The sequence below is a fragment of the Schistocerca americana genome, chromosome 5 (assembly GCF_021461395.2).
Source record: "Schistocerca americana isolate TAMUIC-IGC-003095 chromosome 5, iqSchAmer2.1, whole genome shotgun sequence".
Classification (NCBI taxonomy): domain Eukaryota; kingdom Metazoa; phylum Arthropoda; class Insecta; order Orthoptera; family Acrididae; genus Schistocerca; species Schistocerca americana.
In genome coordinates, this window is record NC_060123.1 from 72,155,631 (window position 1) to 72,181,695 (window position 26,065).

At 40.1% G+C, this 26,065-nt stretch overlaps 1 protein-coding gene across 1 annotated transcript in view; it reads right to left on the bottom strand.

The window, feature by feature from the left end:
• The window catches only part of LOC124616212, a 335,703-nt gene that overhangs the window by 95,271 nt on the left and 214,367 nt on the right, over positions 1 to 26,065 (bottom strand). Inside the window, exon 2 of the mRNA XM_047144516.1 lies at positions 4,270 to 4,391. Within this exon, the coding sequence (XP_047000472.1) occupies positions 4,270 to 4,391 (122 nt within the window). The remainder of the gene's footprint in view (positions 1 to 4,269; positions 4,392 to 26,065) is intronic.

Genomic DNA, 26,065 nt, shown 5'->3' on the forward strand with positions numbered 1-26,065 from the left:
CTGTGAAATCGCTTCAATCATTTGTAATAACTCTGTACACAAAAAAGGACTTGTCCCCAAAGAAATCTTCTTACATAATGATTAAAACTCTATATTCTTAACGATTATCCTGGATAACAAAAAATGTGTATAATTCTAAAAACAAAGCTTGTTCATTTATACTCAAAATTAGTACGAGATTTCAATTCCACTCAAAGAAATCATTCAATTCCAAACTTTGGCTATAAAATATCTGAAAAATCTCGTACCCTCCAAAGGAGTAAAATCCACTTCGGTTTCCAAGTATCCCCGGGGAAAGAAATAGAATGGGATGTGGCCCGTGGACCTCGTAGGCCAATTTATACATCCTTCCCGGGCTTTTCACCAAGTGTCAAAAACTGATCTGTGACCACGAAATTCTGCAATCACGTCCTTCCTCTGATACGCAGAAGTATCTCAGCCCACAAGATCAGCAAGTGCTCTTGTAAACAACAGTCAGTACATTGCACATCTTAGTCGTGGAGTTAACAACTATGGCCCTTGCCGTTTACCTTCTTCATTACAGGCGTACATACTCATGCTTAATTGTCACTTATGTGTTTTCGCCACTCGGTTGCTGTACGAAATATATTTGCTGTCGGCTGTTGTAATATCTGTCAGTTTGGACACGCAGTTTTTGAATACTCTGGATACACACTTCTGTGATGGACCTCCAACAAAGATCACACACTCGCTTATTAACTCAATCGATTACCAAAAGAAATTTGGTAACATTGTTGGAGTGTTAAACGGAAGTGTATGTAAGTGCCTTGAGCCGGAGGACTGTTAGTCCTTCAAAGTTCCTACGAAATGTCCGCACAACTTTGTGAATCGTACGAAAATAAATGACATTCCTGTAAGAGTAATTTCTCCCCTCTGTTACTTAATTGGTAAGTAAAAATATATCAAATGGTGTTTACTGTTCCTGGATTGGGGTGAGTTCACAAAACCGTTCGGGCATTACATTTTACTTCACGGGTATTAAAAGGTGCCATTTGAATGCTACACTAGATCAGTTGCTCCTCCTAAGGAAAAGATTCCATACTTGTCACATAACACAATAATTAGTTTCTGCTTACGTATGGAGAAATAATGCACATTATTGATTCTAAATAAAATATCTCTAGTGAAAAGTCTGAAATGAGATATTTCTTTCAACATTTACAGTTCGTAAGCTAATGTCACTAATTTGGCACAGTTGTGAAGAGAAAATGAGGTAACGTATATTGAAAAGCTTTTGTATTTCGCTTCTTCCATTAAAAATATTTTCGTTCCTGTAACAAGCAAAGACACACGCACTTCTTCAGAAATCCGTACCCCAAAAAAATTATAGTTTCTGTAAGATTATCTCAGAAAACTATTATACAACAGAGTTTATCACAATTTTAGTATCTCCATTTGAAGAATTCTTGAAGTTATTCAAAGATGTGCGGAATATGAATCATCACTCTTTTGAATATATTTTGGTTCACATCCTTTTGATACATAATAATTGAAAATATTTTCCACTGCATTTTATATTATAGTATTTAACAGCTGCATGCCAAAATATAACGCTTCAGCTTGAGCATTTTGAGAATGAAAGATATGTTATCCATAAGCGTTTCTTCTGTATTTTATGTAATAGCTACATGTCAAATTCCGTTGATGTAATCTCTGTTGTTTCTTAACTGAAGGAATATAATTGTTAAAAATCGTTAATTACTGGAACTTCATTCAGAGAAATTTTTGCATCGTATCTTACTTAAATAAGTCATAGCAGTATATGAAAACTTTTCTCCAAAATTAACCTTTCTTTAATTTATTACTATTTTCAAGAATTGTTGATTAATGCATCGGGTTCCGAAAAGCACCAGTTATTATCAATGTATTTTAGTTGTTGGAAACCGAGGCAAATACATAAACTACCAATATTAACAATAAGGAAACCTATAACTGTAAGCAAGAAGTTTTAAATAGTTTTTGGTAATAAAGCTTCTTTTCGTCATATCTTCCCACTCACGCAGTTGTAGTTGGAATCTGAATTGATTTTTCATGTGCAAACTTCTTTAGAATCCCCGCTGTAGGTAATACCGCGTCTGTTGCATCATAAGGGCTGTGGTTCTTGACTAATTATTCGTCTGTGGAACTTTACAGAGACTGTATAAAGCTTCTTTTCCTCCCACGTCATACGGCAAAGTAAATGCGGAACATTATTTTCATACTTTCACTTATGTGTTTTATAGCCCACAAATTTGTTCTCCTATAATCGAATTAGATGAACAGGATATGTAATCTGGTGAGTATACAACTGTCATAAATGCAGTAAAATGGAGGTTATGCAGGAGAATATCTAATGATGAACAGGAAAACAGATGTGCTATTGAAATACCATGAACAGCTTAGCAAAGGCACTGTCGTCGCCGAGCAGACATAATGCTGAGACTTACACCAGTTGTACAACAGAATACTGCAAGTAACTCCAAAAATGATGAAGGAAGTGAACAATATATACAGAACTCGTAAGCAATAACTCGAAACAAAGGGTTGAAGTAAATGAAGTTTTTTGGAATTATTGATACCCTAGAGAAAACCAATAACGACTACTCGATATGCACCATGAATAAGTCAAAGGAAAAACGCTAGAACTTCTAAAATAATGTAATAAATCAATTTCCAAAAAAAGACAGGTTAACAGGCCTCAATACGTAACAATCCATTTAATAACTTATGGTTGCTAAACACGAAATATCTGTAGTAGAATGGAGTGACTTGATATGTTTTGGTTCAGGAGAAATGTAGAAAATCGAGGGGCAATACTTATAATAGAAGGCAAACTGAAGAACGAAATATCCACATTCACATCATTAATACAGAAAGATTATAAGAGTCGAAAGATACGAAATATAGGCAGTGGTTGAAAAGGCAGTGAGACTCGGCTATAACCTACCCCGAAGGTCAGTCCATCTGTACATCCATCACGCAGTCAAGTTAGTGTACGAGAAATACAAATAAGTAGTTAAATCAGAGTGAAGAAATAAAATTAGAAACGACAAGGAACTAGGAACATCAATTGAATGGAATGGATAGCGTCTTGAAAAGAAGTTTTAAGATGAGCAGTAACAAAAATAAAAACAAGGCGTGCAGGCGAATTAAATTAGGTGGTGCTGAGGGATGCAGAATAGGAAATGAGAAAAAATTGTTGATGAGCTTCACTACTTAGGCAACAGAGTATCTGACGACGCCTTTAGTAAGGTTGACCGGAGTTTGGCGGTAGAAAAGGAGCTATTATGATGAAGAGAAATTTGTTAACATCGAACACAAATGTAACTCTTGGGATAACCTTTCTGAAAACATCGTGCAGCCTTACATGAAAATAAAGCATTGGTGATAAAACGTACAGACGTGAGGAGTACAGAAGGTTTTGAAGTAAACATTAACAGAAGAATGCTGAAAAGACGTAGATCAGAAGCCACTGTAAAGGTAATGAATTCAGTCAGGGAGTAAATATCTTTGTGGCAAAAGCTAATAAAAATACAGAATAAATCGAGAGGATACAAACAGAGTCAGCAAGGAATACATAATTATTCAATAGATGTATGTTTATTTTTATCGAAATTGTGAAGGGAGCCCAAGCCTGAAGTACAACGAACATTTTCAAATGAATGGAAGTTGTAGTTGTTACGCAGATGTGAGACATGCGCAACAGAGACAGAGACATTTACTTCAAACCAGTCTTTGGATAGAAAACCATAACTACCAGGAGCTCAAATTGCAATGCCTACTTTCTCATTTCATGGTCCCTCTTCATTTTCGAATTTCTCTGTTCCCCTTTTGGGCGTGACCAGTACACGCTAACTTATTTATACTACAATTCTCTTCATGGGAGAACCCTAAAAGGGGGCTTAAAGGTAACAGAGAAATGAACAGGACATTAGGAGGCGGTACATAGCCAAACACGAGATTCTTATCTTGCAACTAAAACGTAAAAACCTGGAATGACTGCCTTGACATACGACGAATGAAAACGGAGTAAAGGAAAGTCTAAATTTCTGCTCAATAGTGGGTTCACCAGCTGAAAATTCAGTTACAATATCACATGACAGAAGTACATACGTCTGTCTGGTTACACTGCCAAGGGAAAATGACAAAAATTCAATATGGATTGATATTGACCTGTGTTTTAGAAACTCATTACGGCCTTCCGCGGAATATTCACTTACGGTTTAGTGGTTCGCTACAAGTGCGTTACGAGGTACGTGATGGACTCACCTGGTGGCTGTTGATGAGCCAGGAGATGTTGGCGGCCGGCACGGAAGGTCGCGACGTGCAGTTGGCCACGATGAAGTCTCGCTGCCGCTCCACAGAGATCAGCGGCGCCTCTGTCGGGGCGTCTGAAACATAAACATAAAAGGCGGCCTCTTCGTGAACCAGACTTCTTGACAATTGCTTCACACGGAAATGTTCCACTCTTTAACGGCAATGTTCCACTCTGTAACTTGTATATATACTTGAGAGGGTAAGGCGAACGTAATTCTTCCATTTTGGACACTTTAGACTTGCCTATTGAGACCGGCTACTATGACCACTAACACTGTAGTCGGCTGTAAGCTACATTCGTTGTTCGTGACAACATGCCGTGCATACACGAATATATCTGCTTCTCTATGGCGGAGCATTCCACTCTGTAACTTGTATATATACTTGAGAGGGTAAGGCGAACGTAATTCTTCCATTTTGGACACTTTAGACTTGCCTATTGAGGCCGGCTACAATGACCACTAACACTGTAGTCCGCTGTAAGCTACATTCGTTGTTCGTGACAACATGCCATGCATACACGAATATATCTGCTTCCCTATGGCGGAGCATTCCACTCTGTAACTTGTATATATACTTGAGAGGGTAAGGCGAACGTAATTCTTCCATTTTGGACACTTTAGACTTGCCTATTGAGACCGGCTACTATGACCACTAACACTGTAGTCGGCTGTAAGCTACATTCGTTGTTCGTGACAACATGCCATGCATACACGAATATATCTGCTTCTCTATTGCGGAGCATTCCACTCTGTAACTTGTATATACACTTGAGAGGGTAAGGCGAACGTAATTCTTCCATTTTGGTCACTTTAGACTTGCCTATTGAGACCGGCTACTATGACCACTAACACTGTAGTCGGCTGTAAGCTACATTCGTTGTTCGTGACAACATGCCATGCATACACGAATATATCTGCTTCTCTATGGTGGAGCATTTCAAATCCAATAACAGTGAATATTTGCTTCCTTATGAGCTACTGAAGGTTGGTTCAATTTAATACTACCGTAAATAGCTGTAATCACTGAAGAGGTTACTGGATTTTGCAGGTAGCCACTCAGAACAGACGAAGCAGCTTCTATGAAATAGGAGAGGAGTGTGTGGATATTTCCACTGGTTTCCGCCATTAGTATTCGACAGTAATCCCCCATACCCTTTTCCTCTTTGATAAATAAAGATCATAGATTATAAGAAACTACAGGGGTATTTTGATTGATAGTCCCCGTCGAGTTCCTGAATATGAGACAATACTGCCTTGAAATCGACAGTACGTTTATGAGATACGCATAAACAAACTTAAGAAGCATTACAACTGCAAGGACATTGAAACTTCCTGGCAGATTAAAACTGTGTGCCGGACCGAGTCTCGGTCCGTCACACAGTTTTAATCTGTCAGGAAGTTTCATATCAGCGCACACTCCGCTGGAGAGTGAAAATCTCATTCTGCAAGGATATTGATTTCCATCGGAAGAATTAAATAACTGCTGAGTGTGCTGTAGGTATTCAGTAGATAACAGACTCGAACAAATAAAAGTAATAATATATTAGCCTCGCACGGAAGTGTGTTTGATGACAAATGGAGATTATAGTAAGGCAGTTATAAGCTTAATTCGCAAAATATATACTTTATACGGTTTGCTGAAGTGCTTGTGCTTTACAAGCTTACGTTCAGCGCCAGCCACAAAATATCGGAAGTTATCGAACGATATTTTCAAAGTATTTAATGTAAAGCATCCGTGACTATTGGCGGATCGTCACTGGCAGTTGACGGCAGTTGGGCTATGAGGTTTCTAGCCCATGGTACACACACCTCAAGACGACCAGGTTGTTTATATGCAGGGCACGTTGGGTGGCTCGTTTTTCCACCAGGTTACTTTCTTGGAAGTAGGGCAGTCAGAGAGCTCCTGAGCAAACACACACACACACACACACACACACACACACATACACACAAACACACACGCAAGCACACATTTCCCTTTCCCAAACTCCTTCTAAAGCATTCTTCGATATAAAGAAGTCAGAGAGTTTCTAAGCCAGCACACACACACACACACACACACACACACACACACACACACACACTCACAGACGCACACACTCACACACACACACACACACACACACACTGTCACATACAGCTCTCCCAATCACTTTGCCAGCCATTAAAACGAGGCACCCTATCTACATGTACACCCTAAAACTAGCAACCTTTCTCTCAATAGCCGCTCTTCACACAACGAAACATAAGTGTTGTTCGATTGTTGCACCCACTTTGGTGGAAGGTACAACGGATCCTCTAGAGTCTCAATTTTATTCAATGTCCAAATTGACTGTATAATTGATCTATAACAGTGCGAAATACATGTGGCTGACATAATATAATAAACAGACAAGGTTACAGTTGGCTGTTCTTAACTAAGAAATAGGCGTTCAGAACTCAAATAGTATTCTAACACTGGAGCCTGACAATATGTATGCTGTAACTGACAGTGGGTGTTTGCTACTGGACGAGAACAGTAATTTTCCATTAGGCAAAACAATCCACGGTAACAATACTTCTTAATCTTCTTCAGGTTCCTATCCATTCCGGAAGTTGGCAACCATCTTTGTAGCGCTTTTGATGTCACTTGCAGCTCTAAATAGCTCTGTAGGTGTTTTAGAGGTCCACGTTAGAATATTCTTAAGGCAGGATAGTCTTTTCCGGCCAACGCTTCTCTTCCCTGGTATTTTTCCTTGTAGGATGGTCTGAATGAGATGGAATCTGTTGTTGTTCCGCATTGGATCTTTCTTCCTTTCACTGCGGCCAGTACTTCTTTCTCTTTCATCATTCTTCGTAGAACCTCGACATTTGTGACGTGCGCTGTCCACGGTATTCTTACCATTCTCCTGTACAGCCGAATCTCAAAAGCCACCAACCGCTTACCCAACGATACTGTCAGAGTCAATGTTTCAGCACCATAGAACAGGGTGGAAAATGAGTGGCAGCATAGAAGTCTGATCTTCGTCGTCATTGCTAAGTCATGATTCTTTAAAAGGTTACTCATCTTATTGAGGACAATTCGAATTCTCACCTCATGAGAAGGATCCCACTGGTCATTTATTGTAGTGCCAAGGTACATGTATTTATGTACTTGCTCTATGTGATTTTGGCCTATCTCAATATGACATGCAGGGACTCTGCTTTTACTGATTATCATTGTTTTCGTTTTTTGAGGGTTGACGTCTAGACCATATTCAGAGCTATTTTGTGCAAGTCTATCGAAATGGTACTGCAACTATCCTCACTATCAGAAAATATTATTGTGTCGTCAGCATATCCGATGTTGTTGATATATTTTCCGACAAAGAGCACTCCCATCTCTACTTCGCACAGAGCTTCCTTAAAGATGTGTTCTGAATAGTTGCTGAAAATCAGTGGGGATAATATAAAACCCTGCCTTACCCCTAGTAGAATGTCTGTGTCTTCTGTCTTTTCTCTATCCAGCCTCACTGAAGCCGACTAACTCTATTACAGGTTCACAATTATACGTGGGTCTTTATCATCCAAATGAATGCTCCTTAAAATGTCAACAATCTTCTGGTGTTTTACTCTGTCGAAAGCCTTCTGATAATCAATAAAGCAGACATAAATGTCGCAATTCACCTCTCTGCACCTTTGAAATAGTGCCTATGCAATACTTGTATTTGTCCAAATATTCTTCAGATTCATAAATTATAGATGATCTGTGTGATACTCATTATGTGACACACCATGTCGGCTACTACAAAATTGGTAAAAAATACTGTCTGGCAGCTCATACCCCTACTTCAAACTCAGTTAGTAAATTCACTAAAAGGCTTTATCAGGTAAGATTCGATAGATATGGCAATAATAAACTGTAAAACTATAATCCACAAGCTGTTATTCATATGAATATGACATATAAGGGGCATTCCAATGCTATCAAATACCCAGTGTTCATTCCTTATCAGAAAGAAGGGTCGTTGTCTCTTCAGCCACATACTTTCGGCTGCTGTTCGGTGACACTGGTGCAAGGCATTCTCAAAGTAATTGCCACTGTGTTATTTCCATGACAAATATACACACACACACACACACACACACACATATATATATATATATATATATATATATATATATATATATGTGTGTGTGTGTGTGTGTGTGTGTGTGTGTGTATCCACACTTGACACAAATGCAAAGACACTGTGACTCATATACTTCAAGGGTGGAAAGGTCTTCAGGTACATATTATCGTTGATCTTATTAATGGGCTACTACAGAGATTTATTATTTTCGATCTTAGGCCTAATTGATGTAATCTCACTATTGGTACAAAGACAGAACATTCATAACTTGACATTTCTAGAAGTTTCCCAGTAACGATTCATGTCATCAGACAACATTTTAGGGGGGAAGGAGATAATGTTGTTCTCTAGAAAAATAGTTGAAGATTTTCATAGCCAGCTGCTAAATAATACCAAGAGCTGATTCCAGGATAAGATCTATCATGTTTAGCCACCGGCTTCACATTTTTGACACTGTAGATCAAAAAATCGTACTGAGAATGACGCATTTTTGAGAGATCTGTAAGGTTTTCTATCTCTTAAATTGTATATTCTCTTAATACTCAAGTATAGTCACGAAGAGGAATAAATATGATATGATACTGAGATCAGCATGGTGGTTGTTCAGACTGCCTGAAAGGCTTAGTGTCTACTTCAAGTCTCAGGAGGCGTTTTGTCTTTGGACAAAGTTCATCACCAATAGGTAAACTCGATCCCTGATCACAATGAAGATTGCATTTTTTAATGCAAATTAAATTAACACAGTAAAGGGAAGAATAACTGCCTGTATTGTTTATCAACAACTCGTCTTAGGCCGGATAAAACCAGTACACCCACCGCCAGAGTGTGGTGGTCAGGGCACAGCGTGTGCAGTGATAGGAACCTGCCTCCAGCAGTGCTGGAAACCGCACAGCACTGGGCAAGGCACTTATGTACACTCTGAACAACAGTTCGTCTGGCTGAGAGCATTTGAGAATTTTAATTTCGCCCTCTGTTTCTGCCCACTAATACTGCTAAGACAATCCAGTTCCTTTTGAGTGTATATTACCAACCCGCCTTCTCATTGAAGCGGAATTTGCGCACAGAACATTATGTTTACTATTTTAGCAAATGAAATATCGTTCAATATTGTTATTCTATTTTAAACTCTGTAAAAGCTCTCTGATTGATAGTTGCAAATTGCGAAGGCTGCAACATTCAGATAAAGTTTAGTGACACCTTTTAAGCAGATCCGTATGGGAATGGACGTTTACAAGAAGATAAATTCCGAATATCCTCCTGCATAGTAAATATCGCCTAATCCATTAATTTCTTCGAACACTCCAGCAAGGCCTCATTCTTTTCCAGTGGCAGGCTATATTCTTTCTTTACGTTATTTGTTTTCGCCAAACACTATAGCTGACATTTCATTTTTTAATTTAGTTTTTTTGTTTGAACTCTTCAATTTACATCTTTCGTGCACATATAAAACATTAGCTGTACTTAAATGAGTAATTTTGTTACAGGAATGGTAAAAGTCTGTTCAAAACATTAGGCCTTTTTATTTTTTATTACGATCTTTGGAATAACGTTATTCTTGTGAGTCAGTCGCAATCTGACAATATCTATGTTTGACACTATTGTACAGGACGATGTCCTGGACTGAGAAAAATATATATATCCAGGTTTAATATAACCTTTGTTTTTATCCTTATTGGAGAGCTTGATAACAATTTACATATACTTTACAGGTAACTATTAAAAACCACAGGCAGAAAGGGCATTATAACTTCTGAAACGAATTTTTGCTCTGTAGAGGAGTGTGCACTAATTTGAAGGCTCCTGTGGATTAAAACCATGTTTACGACTGGAACTCGAACCTGAGACTTTTGCTTTCAGAGGCAAGTGCTCTACTGATTGAGCTATCCAAGCATGTCACATGACCTCACCTCACAGCTTTATTTCCCACAGTATCTCTTCACCTACTCTAAAAATTTCGAAAAAGTTCTCCTGCCTACTTTGTGGAACAAACCTTCGTGTAAGAAATGATACTGCAGAGCCATTGGCTTAGTCACAGCCCGTGGGACGTTTTCAGAATCAACTGTGTAGTAGAGTATGCACTGATTTCAAACTTCATGGCAGGTTAATAGTGAGTGTCAGACCGAGACTAAAACATCTCACAACCTGACGCCGTAGTTTGACTCCGACCAATACATCATCTGCTTCCTTTCACATTTCAGAGAAATTCTCCTGTATAAGTTTCTCGTGTGTTAGGGCAGGTGTGAATCATGTGTGGACAACTCAGTCGGCACAAGGCTTGCCCCCAAAAGTCGGAGGTTTCCGGTTCGAGTTCCAATACGGCCCACCGTTTTAAAATGCCTGGACGTTTCATATTTATTTATTTCTCAGTCTTGATTACTGGTACACCAGTCAACTTAACAGGTATTCTTATGCCCCCCTTCATCTACCCAATAAATGGTAAACTCAACACACCAACTGCTCTGTAAGCTACTCGACAGTTTACATAGAAGCGGCTGCCACAAAGACAAAAAAATGGTTCAAATGGCTCTGAGCACTATGGGACTTAACATCTGTGGTCATGAGTCCCCTAGAGCTTAGAACTACTTAAACCTAAGTAACCTAAGGACATCACACAACACCCTGTCATCACGAGACAGAGAAAATCCCTGATTCCGCCGGGAACCGAAACCTGGAACCCGGGCGCGGGAAGCGAGAACGCTACCGCACGACCACGAGCTGCGGACCCACAAAGACAGTTTGTTGGCGTTTAGTATTTCTAGACAGTGTTTCAAAAAGTTAAATTCACTATAAACTCTGTTGTAATTAACTGTAGCTTCCAGTCTGATAACGTGTGCTTCAGTCAAGCAAGATGTAAAAGTTTTTCACAGTTGCATAGAGGGAAGTTTATAAAAACAATAATATGATTGCAGATACCGGTTTTCACTCCTTGGCAACTTATTTGATATTTAAATCTGTTACACATGTCTGTTCATACACTGAAGATGATCAACATGAAACTGTCTGTTCCAACTGTTTTGTCACTATTCTAAATCACTTTGTTTTTAACCGTGGAAGTCTCCATCCATACAGAAGCCATGGTTTGAGAGTAGATAGTCACACATCTTAATTTTGTTAAAAATCTTAGGACGAGCATCCGATATATTCTAGAGTCATATGGTAATAGTGGTGTACATGAAGTTGCTACCTTAAGCGAGGCAACTCATCCTAGAGAATTTACCATGTCGGTTACTGTTAAATATATGACACAATTTCTTCTTCAACATTTCAGACCGCCCTTTCTTCATTATTCTCAGCAGCCCACTGCTACAGAGCTGTACCAGTTCGACAGCAAAATGGCACATCTGCAACCCATACCTCTGTAAACCATAAATAAGACACTTGTAACTCTGAACGCATCAAAAAGCCCTGGTTTGTCGACACTTTGCTGGCTATACATAGGTGCACATCTTGTTTTGGTCCCACTAATATGAGACGCATGTGACCCCTCCGAAGCATACCACTTTTCACAGTATTTATATCACTCCCAAAAGTCCTACCTGTTAGTCAACAGGACTCATTGGAACCACAAACACGTCTGAAAATGCCCAGTCGCATCGCTGGACGAAATGTTAGGAACTGAAATGTTTCGTGGACCTTGATAATACAGCCAAGATCATTTACTATAAGGTGAGACGTTGGGTTATGAAAGCCTTCGCCGCGCGGGATTAGCCGAGCAGTCTAGGGCCCTGCAGTCATGGACTGTGCAGCTGGTCCCGGCGGAGGTTCGAGTCCTCCCTCGGGCATGGGTGTGTCTATTTGTCCTTAGGATAATTTAGGTTAAGTAGTGTGTAAGCTAAGGTACTGATGACCTTAGCGGTTAAGTCCTATAAGATTTCACACACATTTGAACATTTTTATGAAAGCCTTCAACCAAACAGCGAGGTAATCGATCCCAGCGGATCAGGAAAAGATGGGGAAGGAAGTGGTCTTTCAAAGAAACCATCCCGGCATTTGCCTGAAGCGATTTAGGGAAATCACGGAAAACCTAAATCACGATGACCGGACGCGAGTTTGAAGCATCGTCCTTCCGAATGCGAGTCCAGTGTGCTAAATACTGCGTCACGTGGCTTTCTTCCAGTGTGTGATAAACTGAAGTGGAAAGTTTCCTCCGAAGATATTTGTGTGGAGTGCGACTTTGTGCAGGTGTTGGAAACTGGATGCTGGTACAGAGAAGACGAGAAACTTTTGAAATGTGGTGCTATAAAAGGTTGATAAATAGTAGGTTAAAATTTTTCAAATGGCTCTAAGCACTATGGGACTTAACACCCGAGGTTATCAATCCCCTAGACTTAGAACTACTTAAACCTAAGTGATCTAAGGACATCACACACATCTATGCCCCAGGCAGGATTCCAACTTGCGACCGTAGTAGCAGCGCGTTTCAGGACTGAAGCACCTAGAACCACTCGGCCACAGTGGCCGGCTGAATAGTAGGTAGGTAGGGTAGCTAATGGATAAGCATCTGATCGATTTGGGAAGAAAAGGAATTTGTGGCACGGTTTCACTAAAGGAAGGTACTGGCATTCAGGAGACATTGTAAGGCACCAAGAAACAGTAAATTTGCTAATGATGGAAGAGAGAAGAGGCGGGGGGGGGGGGGGAGAATCTGTAGGGGTGGAATAGTTACAGAGAAGACTAGGCATGCACAGGAATGACTAGCACGCAGAGGTGCAGTTTTCGGAGTGAAAATCACAACTACAACTATGTCTTCAACCAGTGGTCAGTCTCAAGAACCACTTCCTTCAGATGTCACCGCGTGTTGACCCTCCCGGTACCGGTAACGTGGAAACGAGCACCTGCACTCGAGTTCGCAGCTGGAGAGAGCGCCGCCAAGCAGGGTGTTGTCCCCTGGGGCAGAGGCGAGGCCAGGTGGGGGCGGCACACCGCAGTCCCCCTCCCAGCGCGTATAGGGGCGGCTCAGGAGCCCTTTGCGGGGCCGGGCCAGACCTTTGAAGAGCTTCCCTCGGAGAGTCCTCCACCGCGGCGGCAATCACGCTAATTCAGCCCGGATTACGGGCTTCTCTCGGGGACGCGAGCTGCCACCGCCGCGCCGCCTAGGATCTAATAGCTGTCCAGTGGCCAACCTCACCACCGCCTTACCACCACTAATGAATGTGCGACTGCCGGGAGTGCAACTCGTATTCGAATAAGTCAAGCTCAGGACCATTGTGCGAGAATGTCGCTGATCCTTGGGCCTACCATTAGGAGGGTAGAAACACCTTAAAATGAAGAAGAAGAAGAAGGGGAGTCAAAGGAGGCAGGAATGGATTTGATAGTTTGACCAATTCTCACCCTAGCAGTGAAATCGACCATGTTTTCAACGAACTTCTATTTTTCAACGTCATCTCCTCTAATGTCAATACATTTTATCCAGCCATGTTCCAATCCAATTATCTCATATCTATAATGTTCCCCCGGAAGTGCTGCAAAGCTCCTCTCTACAGTCGCAGTGGGTTCTTGACTGGACGAATACGCTGACCAACGAGAAATCTCTTCAGTTTTGACAACAGATAGAAGGGAGCGAAATTAAGCGAATAAGGTGTACGTTCCAGTCCTTCACGAGGCAAATCCCTCAGTTTACCCACTGTCAATACACGTATGTGGACAGATGCATTGTCCTGATAGAAGATGATTTTTCCTTCTTAAGGCAGGGTCTGTTTTTCACGAATGCTTGCATCCAGTTTTATTAGAAGTTGAGAGTAGTATACTCCAGTTGTGGTTCTACCTTTTTCAGGATTGTCAATCAACAAAACTTCTTTTGCGTCCCAAATCACATATGCCATAATGCAACAATCTTACCTACCAATGTTACCGTCCTTGCCTTCTTTGGAGCTGAAGAACTGGCTTCAGTTCACTGCATAGACTGCTATTTCAGTTCTAGTGTGTATTGGTGAATCTGTGTTACATGCACTATCATGTATCGACGCACAATGTCACTTCTGTAGTTCTTAAAACAGACCAAGCCCTTTCGAAAACTGTAGTGAGCTACGCTTTCTCGTTTTCCATTCCTGCTGCAAGATGACACCATACTGTTCCTCTGATATTCCTATAACAATAGCAGTTCCACGCACCTTTATAAGCCTATCTTGCAGAGTCATATCATTCACTTTGTAGATGATTTACGGTTTGTTAGCCCTTCCGCGATGTCCCTCGCGTGGGTCATCTCGTATTCTTTCGCGGACGATTTCAAATGCCGCTGCCCATTTCTTCAAGATAGGAATTGGAGGTGAAGAGGCACCATTCTCATTAGCAGGCCTAAACTGAATTTCAGTAGGTGTTCAACCATATTTTACGAAGAATTTCATCACAGCACGACACTCGATATTTTTTTCCATTTTCAACACCATGCGCAACATTAACTGCTTCTAACGACTGCTTACGGTCCGCTGCTGTTTGGAGTGACTTGCAGCTTTACGTGACGTCAACTAACACATGTACCAACGAAGGAGGAAAAAATCACGCGAGTATTGCTGTGATTTTTGGGCAAGCCCGAGGACTTTTCGGACAACCCTCGTGTTAGTGAGAGTTAGAGCTTCGAAAAACCTCTTAACAAAGACGGCGTGATTTCTAAAATCGCTGTGAAACGTGATATACAATTATTTGCCTGTAGAACCTAAGAGACTAGACACTAGAGAGTATATCATTCACACGATCTCGAAGACTACAAGGACAGTTAAACACTATTACTTTCAGGAGCGTAACCCTTACAATTTAGTGTGAATCTTACAAAGTATTTAATTATTTACTTTATGTCTGGTAGTCATAGTTTTACAAAATATTTAAAGAAAAAGCCACTTAAAATTTAAAGTACTGATTGTGCATGCCAAGATTAGTTACCAATAGCCTATCAGTGTGCAAGGATATTGTAATAAAGAACTCCATAAGATAACCAGGGAATGTTCTTAGGCCACATTCTTCGACAAGGTGGCGGATGGACTGTCGATGACCACATTCCTCCATTTCTTTCGCAAACGCCGTTCAAACTTCCCGATATATGAAGAGAGCGACCAAAACCGCTCTTCATTTCCTCCACCGATAACACGTGCCACGCGAATTTTCATATATGATGAGGGATTTTAAATCCAGTGGTTATTTCTGATGAATCTATTATGTCACATAGATAGTAGGGAGAGTTTTCATTCAATAATTCCAACAATTCGCCAATAACATTGAATCTGTCGCCTACTAGCTGTTGGTCGAGATGTTATGATGAGTCACTTGATCGTAGCTGATTTTTACCAGCGGGGTTGTGTCCTGGTGGATGGATAGTTCAGGAATGTCATAATTTCCTTGTATTTTTTTTTTTTGAATGCTTCTATTCTGTGCAGGGAGTCGTGCTACATGGCTCAGTATTGGAAACCTATACAATGCAGAAGATTTAATACTTTCCGTATCCGTTTTCTTCTCCTTCTGGGACTGGACGTCTGTCGTTTCGTAGCGAACACTGTCCACCAAGACTCATGCACAATATTCGGCAACAGAGTATATCAGATTTAGCGCTATACCTTTACGATTCTCTTGTGAGATTATAGAGTGGCTATGCCGTAATTTCATTCATCTGTTTTTAAACAAACGACAAGTCTACTATATACGTTGTTACTCTTAAGTAAAATAGCAATAATTACCGTAATTTTGGCACATTTTTGATATATATATATATATATATATATATATATATATATATATATATATGTTCATTTGATTATCCTATCCTGTATCCATGTTTACTTATGTGATCGTAATTTCTGTTTCACTCTCATTTTCCGCTGTGAATTATTACTTTGCTGATTTTGGAACGGACAGTCTGATTTATTTTAAATCGAAGTCTGAACTTTGGTTGTTGTGTTCTGCGATAATTTAACATAGCATTTTACTGAAATTTCACACTGTCTCACATCACCCGACTTACTGGCTATCCAGCAGTGAACTCAGCGCCTGTAGCTCATTCCTCAAACACAGAAGGTGCCTGTTTATTTATTTCATTGTCTGGTTAGGGCCCCCGTCGGGCAAACCGTTCACCGGGTGCCGGTCTCTCAATTTGACGCCCCTTCGGCGACCTGCAGTCGATGAGGATGATAGGATGATGATGAGGACGGCACAACACCGATTCCCTGGGAGGAGAAAATTCCCCGACCCAGCCGGGAATCGAACACGGGCCCAGAGGATTTACAATCCGTCACGCTGACCATTCAGCTACCGGGGGCGGACAAAGTGACAATAATAAGGGCAGTATCAGGTACTGGTACGGGTAAGGGAGGGGGGGGGGGGTGGAGGGAGGGAGAGTCTTGTATAAGCCATATGTCATTTTGAGAATTTTTTATCACTATATTAAAGTGCTGAGGTTCGTAACGTGTTTCACCATGGCCACTAAGTTTCTGGATTCTGTGACATTTCCTGATCTTGCAGGCAGTATTTGCCGTGTGCCGTTTGAAAGAGAAGGGTCTGTCCAAAGCCATTCCTCTATATTTAGGGTGCTTCTGGCGTTTCAGCATTGTGTTGCTTGAAAGAGATTTTCAGTTGATAAGTTGTTCGTCTGATATTTAGGTGGAAACAATTAGCTTCGTAATTGTTAAGCCTTGATTTCATAAAGTACTCATTCAGTGGTCAAATCTTCCATGGTCTCGGTCATCATCAAACCCATACTGTGTTGCAGCACACACTGTTAAGAAGGCCCGAGTTCTAAAGATTCTACGAAATGGGAGCTATTTCTGACAGACCATCTTACCGAAATCGTCTGTATATTACATCAATTAATATATTGTAGATCAGAATGATCTTTATAGGAAGCATAGCCTATGGCGCACGTATTTAACCCCAGACTATCGTACAGCACTATTCGCTTACACTGAATTCAAAACTCTGGCATTACAAACATGTCCATCGATATCACCTTGTGTTTATAACTTCTGAGGTGAATTACTCTTGCTGCTATGGAACATGAAATGAGGAACAGTGCTTGTGGTTTCTATACTGTAGAAGGCTGCGAACCTGTTACCAATGTCGTAAGCTTTTCGACCGACGAAGAGTTTTACCAATGTTTTGACCCCACCAGTTATCACTTTTGACATTCCTACCTGGCATATACGTTGCCCCACATTGTACCTCAAATAAAAGGTGGAAACTTGAAAATAAGGCCCATTATCAAGCAATCGCCGTTAGCTGGCAAGGAACGTGTTAGCAAATGAGTGGAACGGTTCATATTTCGCGCACTTGTTTCGTCTAATCGCCCCTAAAACTTTCACCTGGATGTGGCACTTGCCATACCGAATCCTAGTGCAATTTAGCGATACATTTACAAACTTGTACAGTGGTTAGAACTATCAGTGCTAAAAACCAAAAAGTATGTTTAACACATTCGTAACATTGATACTAAATGAGGATTAATGGTGTATCAAAGCATATGTGTGAGACAAAGACACAGCGATTCAGGAGTAAATATTCAGCCACTCTTCTGACTCCCCTTCATTGCAAACAGTCGATCTCGAAAATAATTCCTGGTGTGGTACGGCTCGATGAGCTTGTTAAACGCCCGTAATACGAGGGTTATTCAGGAAGTAGGAAACGTTTTGGCACTAAAAAGAAACTAAGTACAAGAAATACATCTTATTACATACATCTGAAAGAGCGACTGGCATACTAATTTTCCACATAGTCACCAATCACATTGAGGCACTTATCATAGCGGTGTAAGAGCTTTGAAGGACCTTCGTCGTAAAATTCTGCCGCCAAAGACTTCAGCCAGTGACTCACGCCCGCCTGGAGATCGGCGTCGTCATCAAAGCGCTGCGTTGCAAACCAGTTCTTCATCTTGGGAAAGAAGTGGAAGTCAGTTGGTGCAAGATCGGGGCTGTAGGGCGCATGAGGGAAAATTTACCATTTTAATGAATTATGGAGTTCTTTAGTGCGGTTTGCCATGTGAGGTCGGGCATTGTCGTGAAAAACAAATTTAGGACGTCGGCTTTCCTCGGCGTTTGTTTTGAACTGCTCTTCTAAGGCTGTGCAAAGTTTGACAGGACTGAGCAGAATTTATGGTTGCTCCACGTTCGAGAAAATCAATAAGAAGCGCAACTCGCCAATCAAAAAACATTGTCGCCATAAACTTCCTTGCTGACAAGGTTTGCAAATATTTTCTTGGTTTTAGGGAGTACCTTGTGTGCCCCTCACTCTATGGACTGTAATTTTGTCTCTCAATTGACGTGCTTCACCCAAGTCTCATCACTGGTTACGAATCGATCCAGTAATGAATCACCATGTTTGTGGTAGGCCTCCGAAAAAGTCAACGTTTCTCCCATTTGCTGTTCTTTATGGCGCTCTTAAGCATGTTGGGCACCCATTGTACACAAAATTTGTGGTAGCGTAGCTTTTGAGTGACAATTTCAAGCAACAAAGTCCGTGAAACTTGTGGAAAAGAAAGCGGAACCTCCGTTATTGTGAAGCGACTGTTTTCACGAATCGTTTCATCAACTTTTGCGACAAGATCGTCAGTCACAGTGCTATTCTCTTCATCATGAACGTTAGTTCGTCCACTTTTAAGCCGAATGCACCATTTCCGGACGGAACATTCACTCATTACGTTGTTTCTGTACATTTCGCAGAGTTCACGATATATTTTTATAGGTTTTAGGTTTTTTTCCAACAAAAACCGTATCACAGGCCGCACCTCACAACTGGCGGGATTTTCGATTGCAGCGCACATTTGAAATTCGAATATCGAAAAAACCAGACGCTCAGAGAAGTTCCCGGTGTGACGGATGGATGCCGACTGCGCTGCCGAGCACGCACGTACCAAAATGTACGCGATCGGAGCGCGCCTAGCGGCGTCAGACGGAAACGTTCCCTACTTTCTGAATAGCCCTCGCAGCTGTGCTGTACCAGTAGACGCCACTATGCTGTGTCAAGTTGAAAACACGCAAATTTACTTTTTGTCGCCTTTACTGACTGAATTACCACACGGTAATAGGTCTAATAGACAAGGAAACGTAAATACAGTGCTTGTAAAAGTTTTCTAATGTGTAGTGTTGTAACTGTGGTGTTAATATCATAAAGTTGAGATGCAGTCTGTACATGCACGAGTGATACAGCGGAGAGCTACAACCTACCACCGCGCAGTCCAGAGAGGTTATAGCCTAGAGTCGGAGCTGGTAGCTCAGAACGCAGCCGACGGCCGTCATCATCAATAATTAAATTCTTAAAAGGAACAGTTGCGCCGTACATTTGTCGAAATTAGTGGTTCCAACGTGCTTAACGTGGTCTAGATAGGCGGTACCGTTTCAACTGGACGAGAATTCGGTTCAAGTCGTGAAGGGATAGTCTTGGGTAAGACAGTTGTCGGGAGCGAGCTACTGACTGCGGTAAGTCGTAATTGGAAGAGCCTGCCGACGATTTATATTGCTCGGCTTATCCTTTCAACGTCGATTTTTGGAGAACCTCCTTCTATTGTATCGTGCATCAAAAAATTAGGATTCACCAAACGATTTAAATGGAGAAGGGGATATCTCTATTAGCGGGCTGATATTCAACAGGCTTGAGTAATTATTTATTGGTATGATAATACGCTTATGCACAATATGGAACAAGACTTAATGTATGTGATTGTGAGTTGTTGGTTGGTGGTAGTGGACTGGAAACCGTGCTACCGCGGGGTAGCCGCGCTGTTTACGGCCCCATGTCACGGTACGCGCTGCTCCCCCAATCGGAGGTTCGAGTCATCCCTCAGGTGTGTGTGTGTGTGTGTGTGTGTGTTGTCCTTAGCGTAAATTAGAGTAAGTTAGATTAAGTGTGTAAGCTTATGGTCCGATGACACCAGCAGTTTGGGCTCGTAGAACTGACCAAAACACGTACTCTTCCGTGTTACCACAACCAATAGCAATAGCGCTAGCACGCCCAGATGTAATTCAGTTGTCACACTTTTTGTTACCCTGTGGCACACCCTGAGGATTCAGTGGTTGCTGTTTCGTTGTTGTGTATAAATGGACATTTGGGCCTTAAGCGAGATGATAACATGGATGCGTTTCACTTACGGCGGCAGATTCAAGCAATTGGTAACGGAAATTTATGTTGTTCCTACAGTGAAATTTGCCTGCGAGTTGGCGAAGTCTTGCCCTAGTATAGTTAAAGATAGGCCACGCTTTCTAACGAACCATTAGTGCATGTTTTTAATTGAATGGACGAAAGTGTTGGTGGCCTCTAGGTTTTTTGTCCGTTTTGTTGATGATTACTGTCTGTCTGTGGGGTCTTAAAATATTTCTGGGACTCGTACGCCTACGACGAATTGGCTGTACTGGATATTTAAATGAAAAGAAATATTATAAAGCTAGGGTACTTAACTCAAAATTGGATTCGCGAAATGCAGCTGAAAATAAATTGCCATTCAACGAGATTTTTACTAAACCAAAACAAATTTGTTGAAAATAATGATTTCAAAAGGCCTTACAAGTGAAGTTATACAATGCATTGTAGTTAGCCATAATTGTGGAAAATTCTACACAAAGTGTTTCGTTATATTACGACTATACAATTTCAAGAATTAAATAAATACGATTTTAAAGAGAGTGATTTGAGATTTTTATATATATATATATATATATATATATATATATATATATATATATATATATACACATATATTCTGACTGGATTATTAATATAAAAAAATTAACACCACTTGTCAAACATAAATGGCAAAGAACACTAGATTTATTTTCATAAAAGAAATCCAATGTTGGTAGTAAAATATATCACTGACTTGGCTAGTAGCTTAACCTCTGTGAGGCTGCGATATTCTTTAAAGAACAAAAGAGTGAAAATTACGCTGGACGGGAATTTCATTAGTAAAAAGTTTTTGGTAAGTACTTTCTGCTATTGACATTGACTTGATATTGGAGAGAGAAGGGTTTTAAGTTTAATATCCATTTTTATGTGAAGTTTTCACTGGCTTAGTGTAAATACATTTTCGATAATTCACTCATACAAACCTTCAACCTATAATTCACGCTGGGCGCGACGTTTTAAAAGCATTTAACTTACGCACCACAGCTGACTGAACTTAAATAAACCTTTAAAAGTATTGTTAGGCAAATAATTTCTGTTAATGGTATTTTCGTGAACAGATAGGTAACTGATTATTTCCGAATACTCATCACTTTTTAAAAATTAAAAAGTACCCACCCATTAGGAACTATGGAATCTTTGTGATACTACAATAGCTCTCATTGTTAAAACTAAAATTACGTGTATGTATATTAAATATTTTGTCCTAGGAAACCCATTTCGGGTGCGATAGCAAAGAGAGACCAGTTATCCTAGAGGGTGACGTTGACAGATACGTCAAGTGTCAGCTATACGCATGGCGACAAAAACATGGAGCTAATCAGCATTTCAAGGCCCAGCCGTAAGACAAGGTACTACCCGTAAGATAAACGTTGTGGTGTTACCTAAAATTGAGGTCAACTGCTAAAATAGAAGCTGAGTCCTATTACGCCACAGATCCATAATATGGACTTCATCGACAGTTACAGATGAATTACTTAGTCTGCCTGCAGTCAATTCCAGGAGTTTGCTTTCAAGGTTCACTTGTGTTTCATGTATGAAGTATGAAATCGAAAATGTCTCCATAAATAACATTTATTTGCCTTGAAAATGGCAGGGGGTGCTCTTGTCGAAATATAGGTGGTTGCCGACGATGTCACCCAGCCGCATTCCCGTATGATATTTGAACAATGTGTACGCCGATAGAAGCTAAAACAGATTACATACAGTCACAGTTATTAATATGATTCTCTGATGTTTTTTGAATATTGCTAACCTAACTCATTTAGGCGTTCAGGAAAAATAAAGTATTTGAGGCCTACCGACTTACTTGAACTTAAGATTACGCAGAACTGCCTATGGTGTCATTTAAAAATCTATATATAGATATCCCACTCCATAACCGTTTAAGGGATGTGAGATCACAAAAACCAAGTATAAAAATTCATGATAGAATTAAACTGGCTTATACCTAGTATTATTATTTGTTTTAGTTTTTAAATAATAGAGTCCTTCCATTGAATTTTAATCATGATGTGTAGTAATATTATTGAGTCCACTATTCCTTCAACCTTTCCATGTTTAATCTTAACAAAAGAAATTAGTAACTGTCATATACATGAAACTTATAACGCCAGTGAAATGATCTGGAAAGTATCTCATCTTCCAGGAATTTCGATAACTGGGCTTACATCCTTCGAATCGGAAATATTTCCAAAGTTAGGAAGATTTTAATTTTGTGACACATGTTTTATTAATATTAATATGCCCGATACGTTTAGGCTACAGATATACGTGCAAAATTTGATCCGTTGTTCTCTATCATCAGCTGAGTGTTCGCCACATTTGAAAACAGTAATTTAGTTTAATTTCAGTATTGTATTATAAATTGTCTAGCTGATACTTGATACAGTTTTGAAACTAGCCAAGGAATTGGCCATTAACAAGATCCCTCATTAAAGCTATTACCCCATAATGATCTTTCGTCATTACACATCCTCGGTTCATGGTAGTAAAATATCGGGTAATAAATTTAAATGGTTCCAACATTCAAAACATGGATACATTCTTTGAATCATAAGATATAATTTCAGAAGTATTGTATAGTACCTATTTAATCTGAAAACCATCAGTAATGTAGTGCTGTTGCTGCAAGTACGTCTCATTTGCAAAAAATCGAATTTGCGGAACATTAGTTTAGTTTAGGGTCGAAGATTCAGTTGCTGGTACTCGCAGTCGGCTTTGCTTTCATAATGGAAAGTCAACGATGACTTTTATCTTAACACTGATATTAAGTGCTAAAATAGTCCACTGCTACTGTATTCATGAAGTATTCTTATCTCAGTTTCTTGATTATAATCCTGCTATTGGCTTTCCTCAGTGGGGACAAGGGAATGGATTTTGAAAAAAAAAGAACGTCCATCACAAGTAGAATTTGAGTGAATTTTCCTTTGGATTGGGGCAGCAAACTGTAGAGATCAAGGGCCGAAGTTCGTCTGGGGTTTTGAGATATTACACCGTGCATAAACTCTTTATGCTGCACGGGAGATATTTTTTATTTTTGACACAGTTCGTAAGAATTCAGTATTGAGCTGACTTTCCTCTCCATATTTCCGAAAATAACATTTTCCTGTAAACTCCACATGCACTTACATGGTTCAACATGAGCAAAGTTCATATGCACATATTTTATTATATCGTCTGAAACATGTTTAGGTATGCACAGCCTCCACTGATACGAGTTAACACTTTTCAGTCGATATAAAATTCCATCCTGTTTTAAGTAAAATGACGTATTCTATCGCCACCTACAGCATTCGGATCATCAAATTTCTCGTTTATCATTTTAAGTGTTTCGTCGGCGTCCTGTTCACGTTTTATGTTTCTGAGTATTTTCCGTATGGAACGTTCGCGTTCCACGTCTCTCATAAAAGAGATCATCACGTCTTTCCACCACGGCCGCGCAACATTAACAGACTAGTGACCTTCAGATAACCTTGGCAGCGCATCCAGTACCTTGTTTTGGTTTCCTGGTATATACTGTATTTGGAAGCTATATTGCTGAAGATCCAATGTCCACTGGGTGAGCCTATCAGTTTGCAATTAAGTTAGAATGACAAGGCTTAATGATTCGTCACTACTACTGTGCATGTTCCAAACAAGTAAAAGCGGAACTTTTCAAAGTCCACACGATAGCGAGTGCTCCTCTTTCTGTGAGAGTATATTTCCTTTCACAGTTAGTGAGGGCGAGGCTCGAGAATGCAGTTCTGTGATGCTCTTTTAATCTGTTAATTTTTATTAGCTGATATAATTCTGCGGCTATAGTATAATCGTTTGAATGAATTCCCCGTCTAAATTTCTTATTTAGATCAGGGTGGTGCAGTATTGGTGCTTCATATAGTTCTTTTTTAATCAACTCGAACGCGTCTTGATATTCCTTACCCTACTTCCAAATGGTATCTTTTTTTAATAGATCCATTAACACTGGAAAGCATAAACAAAATCCAGGCTGAAAACGGCGATAGAAAGTACAGAAAACGATAAAAGATTTCAGCTGCTTGTGGCATTCCGGTAGCGGAAAATTCCTCAGTGTGTCCATTTTCGCTGGATCCATTTCAGCTCCACGCGACGAAATAACATGGCCAAAATACTTAATGGGTGATTTAGTGAATTCAGATTTTTGCAAGTTAATGGTAACTCTAGTCCCTCTGAAAGCGTCAAGTACTCGTCAAAGAACGTCCAGGTGTTCCTCCCAGGAGGCAGTACTAATTACAATGTCATCAACGTAAAGTCTCCAATGCTTTAATAAATTTTATCCTAACACTTCATCAAGCTCTCGCATAAAAGCTGCTAAAGATGTGGTCAAACCGAACGGCATCCTATAAAACTGGTAACATCTCCCATTGTATAGGGATGCCGTATATCTTCTGCTATCTTCGTCTAGGAGTAGCTGCCAGTAGCGGCTAGTCAGGTCAAGATTACTTAAATGTTTGACTCCTTTTATCTTTTGTAGCAAACACTCAGTTTTCATGTTGATCACGTTGCGGCAGAATTATGTGATTAATCGCGCGGGCATCCAGAACAATACGAACGCTACCGTCTTTCTTAGGAGTATCGTGTATTGGTTTGGCGCATTCACTATCTGAGTGCTCAGTTATTTGATTGTTCAGCATTCTCGTCATTTCTTTATTATCGGCTTCGCTCCTGGCTGGTGGCACTCCACATGATTTACTGTGGAAAGGCTCACGGCCCCTCACTTTAATTCTGCAAACACATCATTTAATTAATGCAGATGATTCTCAAAATAAGTCAGCATAAAATTTTAACACTTTAATCAGTTCATCTGGCTTCGCTTCATACAATTCCATTAACGATCGACTCTTGATTTGCATACTATTTAGAGAGTCCGTCCTCGTCATCATTTATCTCCTGCAGTTTATCATCGTTCTCAGAATGACTAACATTTACGATTTCATTTTCACTTTGGAAACGTATAACCTTATCTTGACGCACATAGCGCTACAATCAACTTTAGTTGTTAATGTTGTAAACTAAATCTTCTCCGCGTTATTTATCTTAATCCGCTGCCAATTTTCTACAAAATCAACACTTCATTCGGTTACACGATCTGTTCCGAGAACCAGTCCAACATTAAGAAAGCCAACAATTGGTACACTTTGTTGGTATTCTTTAATCCGAAAGTTCTGAAAGGCCTGTCCTTTAATGGGTTTGCTATTATTATCTAGTGCACTGACAGTACGTACGCCGTTAACATGGAATGTCATTATTTAACTCTGTAAATGAGCTTTCAGAAATTGCTATACTTTCACAAGTTGAATCTATTACACAGTCTATAATTATACCACAAATTTCGATATCAACAACTGCCATCAAAATTTCTTTTTCTGTTTTTTTCTTTTCCCAGTACAAATCTTCTTCTACTGCATCGGCTTGTTCACACTGAAAAGCATGCATCATAATTTCCGACCCTTGCGTTTCTAAATGAGTTTCGAAGCAGGTCGCTTTCCAAACTTGGTGTAGTTTAACGGTTCGTTATTCCACTGATAACGGTCACAGCTTCTAAAAAAT